The 10968-nt window shown below is 47.4% G+C and overlaps 1 protein-coding gene across 1 annotated transcript; it reads left to right on the top strand.

The window, feature by feature from the left end:
• Positions 1-262: 262 nt before the first annotated feature.
• LOC308316434 (large ribosomal subunit protein bL21m-like) lies at positions 263-780 on the top strand (the record flags this gene model as incomplete). The annotated part of the gene is made up of 1 exon (XM_080765064.1): positions 263-780. Exon 1 carries the CDS (start codon positions 352-354, stop codon positions 778-780), a length of 429 nt encoding a protein of 142 aa, XP_080621190.1. The 5' UTR covers positions 263-351.
• Between the last annotated feature and the right edge of the window lie 10188 nt (positions 781-10968).

Here is a 10968-nt window from a genome sequence, read left to right as displayed (position 1 = left end):
TCCTCAGAATCTAAAGGACCCAAGCAAGACACAGGATACAGGACTCGAGACACCACACTCAAGACAGGGGCTGATGTCACGATGACCTGGGGGCTTGCCTGGGATGAGTGACCGAAGATTGTGGGACCCCGATAAGAGAAGAAATGTACAGCTGGATAATCAATGTGACACACCGATATGGCGGTGACGTTGAGAAGCTGTGTTGTTCGCATGTTTAGAAGATTAAAAGACAACAACGGGGCGTTGTCTCCTACCGTCCTCACCCGGCAGCAGAGTTCTCACAGTGTCAGCCAACCATCCAGTAGTGTAGTTCCACAGACTTCTCTCTCCTCTCCTCCGTGGTCAACAGAGATGCATCACATCAACCTGGAAGAACAGCAGCAGCAACATGCAGCGGTGGTCCAGAAGGTGAACGACCTCCTGTACGGTCAGAACTACGGCAGGCTGTTCGCTGTGGTGCAGTTCTCTGGACGTCAGTGGAATGTCACCGGAGAAGACCTGATCCTCATAGAGAACCATCTGGAAGCACAGTGTGGGGACAGGATCTGCATAGAGAAGGTGCTGATGGTTGGAGGAGAAGACTTCTCACTGATTGGCAGACCTCTGCTGGGGTGTAATCTGGTCCGGGTCGAGGCCACCGTGGTGGAGAAGACAGAGTCGTGGCCCAAAGTCGTTCAGCGCTTCAAGAAACGCAAGAGACACGAGACACGGAGATGGATGGTCCAGCCGCAGACTGTACTGAGGATCAACAGCATACAAGTGGCTCCAGCTCTCTCATGAATATTTATTAATGTTCAAATGTTGTACTTTTCTTTTTGTAATCGGAATCTATACGTAATAAAACGGTGTTTCACTTGGATTTGTGTGGTGATGAATTGAAGAAGGGGGAAAACACACACCGTGTGAGCAGAGGAGGAGAGAAACGTAACTTTTAATTTTAATCGTTTACTCCATAAACATAAAGCACTTGAAGAGGACTGGAGGACTTGATGAGAGTCTGTGTGGATTCAGGCAAGGTCGTGGTACAGTGGACATGATCTTTGCTGCCCGCCAACTCCAAGAGAAGTGCCGAGAACAGAACGTCAGTCTATACTCCACCTTTGTAGATCTGATGAAGGCTTTCAACACTGCAAGCCGTGAGGGCCTTTGGAAGATCATGTCAAAGTTTGCCTGCTCTAACATCTTTATAAACATCGTCCGTTAATTCCACAATGGAATGCAGGCACGAGTCCAAGATAACGGCACATCATCTGAGCCCTTCTAAGTAGGAAATGGAGTCAAACGAGGCTGTGTTCTGGCACCCATTCTTCTCTTCAGCATGATGTTCTCAGCCATGCCGACAGATGCCTTCCGGTCAAAGGATATTGGGGTTAACCTGCGCTACCGCACTGATGGAAAACTCTTCAATCTGCGAAGACTCCAGGCGAAGACCAAAGTGCAGACGACCACCGTTCGTGACTTCCTCTTTGCGGACTCAAACCAGCTGGAAATGCAGCAGAGCATGGATAACCTTGCCACAGCATGCACAGACTTTGGCCGTACCATCAGTACCAAGAAGACAGAGGTGATACACCAACCTGCTCCTGGTACAATGTACACTGAGCCCCTCATTAGTGTAGATGGTGAACATCTTAAGGCTGCCGAAAAGTTTGTCTACCTAGGTAGCACCCTGTCACGTGCGGCCACCAGTGATAAGGAGGTCCTGCACAGGATAGACTCCGCGGTAGACTCCGCGCCTCTGTGTGGGAGTGTAGAGGGATCAGCCTACAGACTAAATTGAAAGTCTACCGTTGTTGTCTTCCTGTCCCTGCTGTATGCCTGCGAGACATGGACTGTGTATAGCCAGCATGCGAAGCAGCTCAATGCTTTTCACATGAGATGCCTCAGGAGGCTGCTCAACATCAAGTGGCAGGACAAGGTCCCAGACACCGAGGTCCTCCACGGGGCTGAAACGGAGAGCATCTATGCCATGCTCAAGTGCTCCCAGCTGAGATGGGCTGGCCATTCACATGTTGGACTTGGTGTGCTCCACTGATACACCCCCCACCAATCTGCAGTGTCTGGACCTGAAGGCATCGGTCCACCACACCATTGTCTTTAGTGTTCCTGCCTCCCTGCCCAGGCAGCGTCTGAGGCGTACCGTAACATTTAGGAACACTAAGACAGTGAGTGCTCAGGCCCTATCAACCATGATAGCTGCCCACATGGCTAGGGTTTCCCCCGACCCCATGACTAATGACCTGGTAACCAGCTACAACACTGTTCGGAGTTTAGTAGATGAAGCCCTCCAAAAGGCTAATAACAGGCAGCACACACGGGCATGACTCGTGTTAGTCAATTTATTGACACAAAAGACCACAGGTCATAAACCTGGAAGAAAGAATAAAATAAAAATGGCATTACAATAATATTCTTTTGAATATAATGCAATAATTAAAAAATAAGCATCACAATATGTTATTGTAATTGACTTTCACAAAATATATATATAGCTATACATTCTCCCAGAATATACCTGCTAAATATAATTATAACATAATCTTACAACTCCTCTCATTACTGATACAAAACTGCAATCTAAAGAAAACCGGCATCATGCATACATTCCCTATATACACACAAGTACCTACATATAACCAAACACACATATACTGCGTATACACTAAATATATATATATATATAAAGCAGCACAAAGTAAACTCTGTTTCTACAGCGAGCTGGATACAATGAGCATAAACTGCATTTCCCAGAATGCAATTCACCAAAGTGCCTTGCGCAGATCGCACGCACGCACTGTGCAGGCCGGCACGATACTACAACATTACCATGGCACAGAGTCCGTATGTTAATACTGACGTGACTCTTTATGGACGTGCAAACCACCACCACGCAATAACACAGCCCACAGGACTTCACCACCCACCACGCTACAGTTCGCTAAGCGTCCCGACAGAGCAACCTGTCTAAACAGCCAGCGCTGGCCACAGCTAATGTTAGCATTGCTACATAACACCCACTGCACCCCGTGCGCCGCTCGCTCAATAATAATATAAATTAACTTTTTTATATCCATAAACTTTACTTGTTTTTAAACCAAAACCCCAAAAAACCGAACACCTCCCACTTGGCCGACTGATCCAGATCCAAGGAGGCCACTAAACACAGTCACATGAGTCTCTTGGAAATTTTTTAAAATGTCTTTCAAAAATTATCCTTAGGTGAAAGGCTCACTAAGGAGGTAGGCCCCGCCACCTTGCCTCCTTACTGAGTGTGAGTTTGCCCCACAGCTCAGCCGCCTCCCAGGGTTGCCCACTAACTAAACAAATAAAGTTCAGAGAGTCCTTTGGGTACCCATGGCGAGGACTTTCATACCTCCAGCTGGTCTTCAGCAGGTATCAGCACGACCAGTCTCCGCACATCTCTGCGAAGGATGATGTTCGAAGGCAGGGTAGAGTCTTTAGCCCGGGTTCTGGATACAAGAGGTGCAGGAGAGGCCATACAGGTCGCCACGTCAGCATCCCGAACCACTCCAGCCTCGTCCGGATACGTGACGACGATTCTGCTGAGCCGGAACTGCCCCCTCAGGGCGTTCTGGTCTGCGATCCAGACCAGATCTCCAACCTTGACACTTCTTTCTGCTCGATGCCACTTGTGCCGGATAAACAAGTTCGGTCCCGCCAGCTCACTCCATTTCGACCAGAACTTGTCCACCCCAGCCTGGACAGCCGTCAGTCTGCGCCAAGGGTGGGTTTCCACGTCGATCCCGTGCATGTCTCCTCCTTGTCCGGTACGCCCCAGGATAAGGGAGTTAGGAGTCAAGTACTCTACTGTTTCCTCTTGCTCCTGTGCCACAGTGTTCGACGGGTCTCTCGTTAGTCAAGTTGGCTGCTGAGTAGAGAAGTGTCTGGAACTCCCCCCAGGCGTGGCAGCTGGTTGCTCCGCCGAGGCTACTGAGAGCTCTTTTGATAAGTTTGACAGCTGCCTCTGCTGCTCCATTCCTGTGAGGCGAGTCCGCAGGATGGAACTCCCACTGCCATTCAGTGCCATTTTTTGCTGCTATGCTCTCGACTGACGCCTTCAGTAGACAGGCAAGATGCTTGTGCAGTTCTTCCAGGGCAGGCTTGGTGCCCACGAAATTTGTGCCTCTGTCGAACCATAACTTCCGGGGATGCCCCCTCAGCGCGGTGAATCTGGAGTAGGCCTGAAGGAAGCTCTCAGAAGACAAGTCGTCGACAAGGTCAGCGTGGACTGCCCTGGAAGCCATGCAGCAATACACGACTCCCCAGACTTTTTTCTTGGTCCGTTTCTTTACAGCATCCATCACCTCGAAAGGGCCGAAAAGGTCCAATGTGGTATACTGGAACGGGTTTGCTCTGCTAGTACGCTCATGAGGAAGGTCACTCAATACTTGCTGACATAGCCTTGCTCTCTGCTTCTTGCAAGTGATGCACTCGTTGATAACCTTCTTGACTATCCTCCAGCCTTCTATGACCCAGGATTTTCTTAGAAATACCTTCATGATTGGCCTCGTGAGCTTCACTAGTCAGCAAGGTCCCCAGCAATGACTGGAAAGGGATTAACGGTACAGCTGCACCGTCTTCATTCCAAGATTGGACTCTACCGCCGCAAAGCAAGAGCCCTGTGTTGTTATCTTTGGTTACAACCAGGCAGTTCAGGGTCGTAGTCTGGAAGTCCACGCCGTCCTGAGCTGCAAGTGCCAGGTCTTGGAAGGCCTTTTTTCTCTCTTCTGCGGACAGCTTAGAACTCTTCGCCTCCCACTGTGCTGAGTCAGAGCCTCTGTGTCTTAGATTAGAGACATAGTTTTGACAAGCTACTGAACCGTTAAGGTCAACTAGGCGCACGAGAGCCACGCCCCAAGGTTTTCTCTTCTGCTTTTCTGCTGCTTGAGTTGGACATTGGTCATTTGGCGGTGGCCGCTGTGCGTTAACTCCCACGTTTGCCCCAACATCAGGGCTTGAGACTTTTTGTGATTGAGCCCTGGTGACAGCTGAAAACGCCTTTCTCTGCAACCTTTTCACATCATCAGCGACTTTGGTCACAATTTCGCTAGCCATCTTCACAGGCCACTCAGCTTCAGGTCGTTTCAGGAAATCAGGGCCTTGTTGCCACTCTGACTCTTCACCAAGCTCTTCAGGAGTTGCTCCCCTTGTGACGATGTCGGATATGTTGAGGTTGCCGTCAACCCACCTCCAGTCTTCCACAGACCCAGCCATCTGTATTTCTCCGATGCGGTTGGAAAAGAGAGTGGTTAATCCCACGTGTCTTTTGTTGAATTGCCTATTCTTGGTAGGATTCCCTCACGAGCATCGCTCCTTTCTGCTTTGCTGGCGTGGCAAGTCCAATGGGGTCGTAGAAACCAGCGACTTGACTTAGAAGTATCCGACGAGTCAAGGGGTTTGGAGTGTTGCTTTTGACTTCATCTTCGTGTAGATCAATCCCCGTCCTCATCTTTCCTCGCTTCTTTGAGAAATTGATGGACGTCATCACACAAAGTTTGTCAGTCTCAGGCTCGTAGCCAACACCTAGAGCCTTACTTTCTTCGTCTCCCATCTGGTTAGGCAACACCAGAGTCTTGGGCGCAGACGGAGTTGTTTCACTGTCACTGGAGTCGGCCGCAGTTCCAGACCTTCCACTTTGGCCTGTCAAGACCCACGGTTTTAGGGAGAAGCCTCCAGCCTTCAAGATCTTCTCGACACCTTTGGTGATCCTCTCCAGTGTCTTGATATCGTTGTGGGATGTCAATATGTCATCGACATAACTGTCTTCTACCAGGACACGGCGCTCTTCAACCATGGCTGCAAACTGTGGAAGGTTTGCCGTTTCTCTCATGACAACCTGGGCGATACAACCAGCGGGTTTGTCTCCGATGTTGACCCTTACGACGACGAAAACCTCAATTTCATCCTCTGGGTTGTCTCTCCAGAGGAATCGATGGAGTTGAACTTCGTCTTTCAACCAGACGGAGTTATACATTTTCTTGACGTCACCTAGGGGGGCGTACAATCCAGTCCTGAATCTGAGAAGGACTCCTCTGATTAGATTGAGGACATCTGGACCCTTGTGCAGAAGGTCATTTAAACTCACCCCGTGGAACTCTTGGCTGCTGTTCCACACAATTCTCACAGGGGTAGAGGATGAGTGGGGGTTAGGCGCAACCAGATGACTGATGTACCACTTCGGTCCCTTCCAGCTGTTGGATTCTTCTTTAGCAGGTTTAGCAGCAGCTCCCCTGGAGATCATGTCATGGATTTGCTCTTTATACGCAGCCTTCCACTCTGGCTCCCTTTCGAGGCGTTTCTCAGTGTTCAGGAAGGTCGCCTCCACTGCACGTCGGTTGTCTGGCAGTGTTGCGGGGTCTCCTTTCCATGGGTAAGCTGCATCCCAGTGAGAGGAGTCGCTGTGCTTGTCAGCTAACACATAGGTGAGGCATTCTTTGATCTTTTCGATTTCTCTTTCCTCTCCTAGTGTCATTTCTTTGCCTCCAGGGGGACATCTACCGCACTTACAGCCTCCACATTGAGGGTCGCAGGCCGCGCCAACGCTGTCCCACTTGAACCATTCGATTACTTCTTTGTTGGTCGCCGCAGTACTCCGGAGGATTGTTTCTCTGCCTTCCACGTCAGCTTCGACAGGATCTGTCGGATCCGCAAGGACTTCTCTGTAGGCCTTCGAAGCTGTTCTCATTGACCGTGCAAAATGGGTTTCAGACCTATGAACTGCTATGTCCTCTTCCTCGAAGAGGTCAGGATGAGTCCCACCGACTGTCTTCCCAAGAGGACCATCCCAGAGGACGAGGTCTCCCTCCACTTTGACTGGCTGCGGGACTAGGCGACCTTCTCTGTGACTAATCAACAGGTCGATCTTCTCAGGGCGAACCAAATCGTGAGCAGTGAGGTCCGGAAAGAATTTCAACAGTTGCTCTGGTGTGACTGCCTGGTTTACCTTCGCAATGCTCTCCAAGCCGTAACACAGGAGTTTGTGCTCTGCCACTGTACCTTTAGGCGTCTTCACTCTCAGTCTTAGGCTATACCTTTTGGTTGCAACAGTCTTCTCCATTCCTCCGACTCCTTGGACGATCAGCTTGATGTTCTCTCCCTTCAGTTCGAGACGTTCAGCAGCGTCGTTAGATATGTAATTTGTGTCCGACGCGAGGTCGATCAATGTCCCGACTAGTTGAGCTGAGTTTGTCGTCACATCCAGGAGCATCATTATAACTGGGTACTCCTTCGGGTCACCGCCAGCACTTGTGCACACTGTCGTTGAGATTTTGTTCGAGAAAGCTTCTTTAAACTCGGCTTTCAGCTCCGGAGAGAGTTTAGCAAAGAGCTCCTCTTGCTTGCCGGTCAGTCCAAGTCCCCTCTTCTCCACTTTGCTTCGCTCACCGTTCTGCTCACCATCCCTTCAGTCGTTCTTCTTGATCGGCGGCAGCGGACAGAGCAAGTAGTTGTGGTCCGAAAACCCTCCTTTCCGACAAACTTCCAGGTGCAACTGCCATCTTCACCATGGAGGCTCAAGCACTTGAAGCATACTCCTGATTTCTTCAGTTGAGCCTTCTTGCTTGACAGGTTGAGCTTCTTGAAGTCTTTGCAGGCAAATAATCTACCTGCATGCCCTTCGTCTCCACAGGCTATGCACGAACGAAGTAAAAGATGATTGTTCCAGGAAATTACATCTGGCCACAAAAGATAACAGATCTATTTAATGTGAAGAGGGAAGTGACAAACTGACATTCTGGGAAAACAGTGCATTTTATTCCAAAAAGGGATTCACAGTTATTGAAATGTTAGCCCATGTCCGAATATAAACGGCTTTGATGTAGTATTTTTATTTTAAAATATCAGCTAATACCAATATTGCATTTTAAGGCCAACATCGACCCATAACGATTTGATAAAATATTGCTCAAACCCTAGATAAAATGTATTGTTAACAATGTGTGTGAAAAAATTGAATTAAAAAATAAAGTAAGTAAAACAATGTTGAGTGTTCTACAGTCTGATGAACCTCTACCCAACCCAACTACTGTACTACACAACACTCAAAGCCCAAGTGAAACAAAGACTGGATAAAGACCAGGACAGTACCAAAAATACTGCATGATGTTACTGTTTAGAATGAGACAACTGACTGTCTGCATAGCTCAGTCGGTAGAGCTCTCACCTTTCGACCACAATGGAAGTCACGTGCTTACTTACTCTAACAGGCAAACTTACTTACTTACTTACTTACTCCTCTTCGTCCCCAATGAGACATAAGGCTTCAATGAGCGCTCTCCATTTCATTCGATCCCTGGCAGCATGTTGCGCCTCTCCCCAGGACAGATTCATCTGTTCCAGCTCCTGCGTCACAGTTCTGCGCCAGGTGGTCTTGGGCCTCCCAGGTTTTCTTTTGCCTGGTGGTGTCCATCTTAAGGCCACATTTGTGATGCAGTCCTGCTCCATCCTCAATACATGTCCTAGCCATCTCAGTCGTCTGTGTGTAATGTCCTTGGTAATGTTCCGGCTCCCTGTTTGTTTGTACGGGAAAAGCAGTGCTGTAACTTCATTACACTGTTTAGTAAATCAATTCATAAATCAAAATATTATTATTATTATTATTAGACAATGAATCAATTTGTATATCTACTCCAGAGTACATTTTCCTTTTATGATCAAATAGAATAACAGAATGAAGTAAGTCTATGCCATAGACTCTATGGTACATGATGTGTATTGAAATCAGACACCTTGACGTCTCTCCATGTTGCAGTTGGCATACAGTCTGGATGCACAAAGCAGCAGTAGATACAGTTAATTAAACACAGTCTGAGTCAGGATACACAAAGCAGCAGCAGATACAGTTAATTAAACATCTACTGATGCTTGGACACATCATCAGTGTTGTAAACCTGGGATCGTTGGGTGTTTCTGGGTCTTACAACAGACAACCCTCCTCCATGCGACCCAACCATGGCTGATCAGACCCCGGCCTGTGTCCAAGTGGCATGCTACACTACAGCCCCCACTGTCTCTGTCCTGTGTCCAAGTGGCATGCTACACTACAGCCCCCTGTCTCTGTCCTGTGTCCTAGTGGCATGCTACACTACAGCCCCCACTGTCCTCTGTCCTAGTGGCATGCTACACTACAGGCCCCACTGTCTCTGTCCTGTGTCCTAGTGGCATGCTACACTACAGCCCCCACTGTCTCTGTCCTGTGTCCTAGTGGCATCAGCTTCGGTACAACTCCAGCTATACAGCCAGCCTCTCAAGCTGCACCGAGGCTAATTTTAAACCCTCCTTGCAGGTGTTACTGCAGTCTGTAGCGTTTTGGGTTCCTCCTCACATTAGAAGTGTTTTGGGCTGCCAACCCTCCACCCTCCGGCCATCCTCTGTCTCTCCAGATGTCACCACCCTCTTGGTGGTCGTCACCCAGAGTTCTTCAGTCTGTTCCTGGTTGTCACTGGTACTGCAACACTTCCAGAGTTCTTCAGTTAATTAAACATCATGAACTTGGACACATCATCAACCAAGACTTGTTTACATGATTACATCAGGGTCCTCCATTTTCAATTCATCAATAAATCTGGATACTTCTGTAGGTCTACTGCAGGAAGTATACAGAAGAAAGGAGGGAATGGAAAGAGCTGGATTAGTTGGAGTTAGAATAAAGGGAATATTTGTGTATAATCAAATGTAATAAAATTCCTATGATGAATAGGATTATTTTGTTTATTAAAACAACACATTTGGAACAACAAAATATTGTAGGGCGAGATTTAGAAAACCCTGTGGGGATTTATAAGGTTAATCTAATTTAACAAAATGTATCATAAAAATCAAAAATAAATAATACAACAATGGATACACAGTATAAATGAAAAAGTAAAAATACATATTAGTAGAAATGTAATTGTGTACTGTGTTTGGAAGAGACTGACATTGAATTGTTAGATGTGATTCATCAAATGGTTTTAAGTTTATATTTAAAATGATTTAGTGAAGATAGACTTTGATGACATCACAGTATAAAACATAGAAGTGGGCATGGTTTTCTGGACCCACTGAAAAAATCATTTATTTTCCCAAAAATATTTATACATTTATTAAAATAATATACTTAAATATATTCAAATATTTATATCAGTTATTTTAAGCCTAGAATCAAGCCTTACAGGATCCTGGTGAATCATGGCCATAAAACCTCTGATTCTGAGAATAAATGAAAAACGCTAAACAAAGAGCATTTATGAAATAGTAGTAGTAAATCATATAATTAAATATGCAATCTTGTTGTTTGTTTGTTTTCTCAGAATCCGAGGTGTTATGGTGTCATTACTCACCGGGATCCTGGATAGATTGAGTCTAGGCTCAGAATAATTTATATACATTTTTTAGTAAATCTCTATGGGAGAGTTTTCAGCTCTATAGCTGTTCCATAGCTGCTCCCCATTGTATTACACTGTACTATGGCTCCCCCTAGGGACCGTTTATGGTACGTGCACCGTGCACGCTCCAGGCTCCAGCAGGACAGAGCCACAGAGAGTGTTACGACATTGAGGGGGCAGAAAAGGAAAGGAATGGTACTATGTTTCCCAGGGTAACTGAACTAAGCTCAAGAACTTGTTTACAGCCAGGCCCTGCTCATAACATTTCATGTTAGGGGTTCAATGCCTTGTCCAAGGGAACTTCAGCGGTGGTAATTTTAACGTGCCGGTCCGGGGATACAAACTAGCGACCTTCCGATATCAAGACCGCTCCGCAAACCGTTCGGCCACCGCTGCCCGCAAAACATCCTGGTCACGTGGTTCATGTTCTCCCGCGAGCCCTTAAGCTAAATTCCAATACCCAAAATCTCGGGCACTCGCTCACTCCCACTCGGTCACTCGGGGTCATTCCAGCGTGACCCGGAAATGGTTAACGTTCCGATTGTTAAAGTGCTCCATCGAGGAGGAGAGGAGAGTCGAGTGG

Source organism: Protomyctophum bolini (genome assembly GCF_963924005.1).
Source record: "Protomyctophum bolini genome assembly, chromosome: 6".
Classification (NCBI taxonomy): Eukaryota; Metazoa; Chordata; class Actinopteri; order Myctophiformes; family Myctophidae; genus Protomyctophum; species Protomyctophum bolini.
Note: the sequence above shows the minus strand (reverse complement) of the source record. Positions and strands in the feature narration are given on the sequence as shown.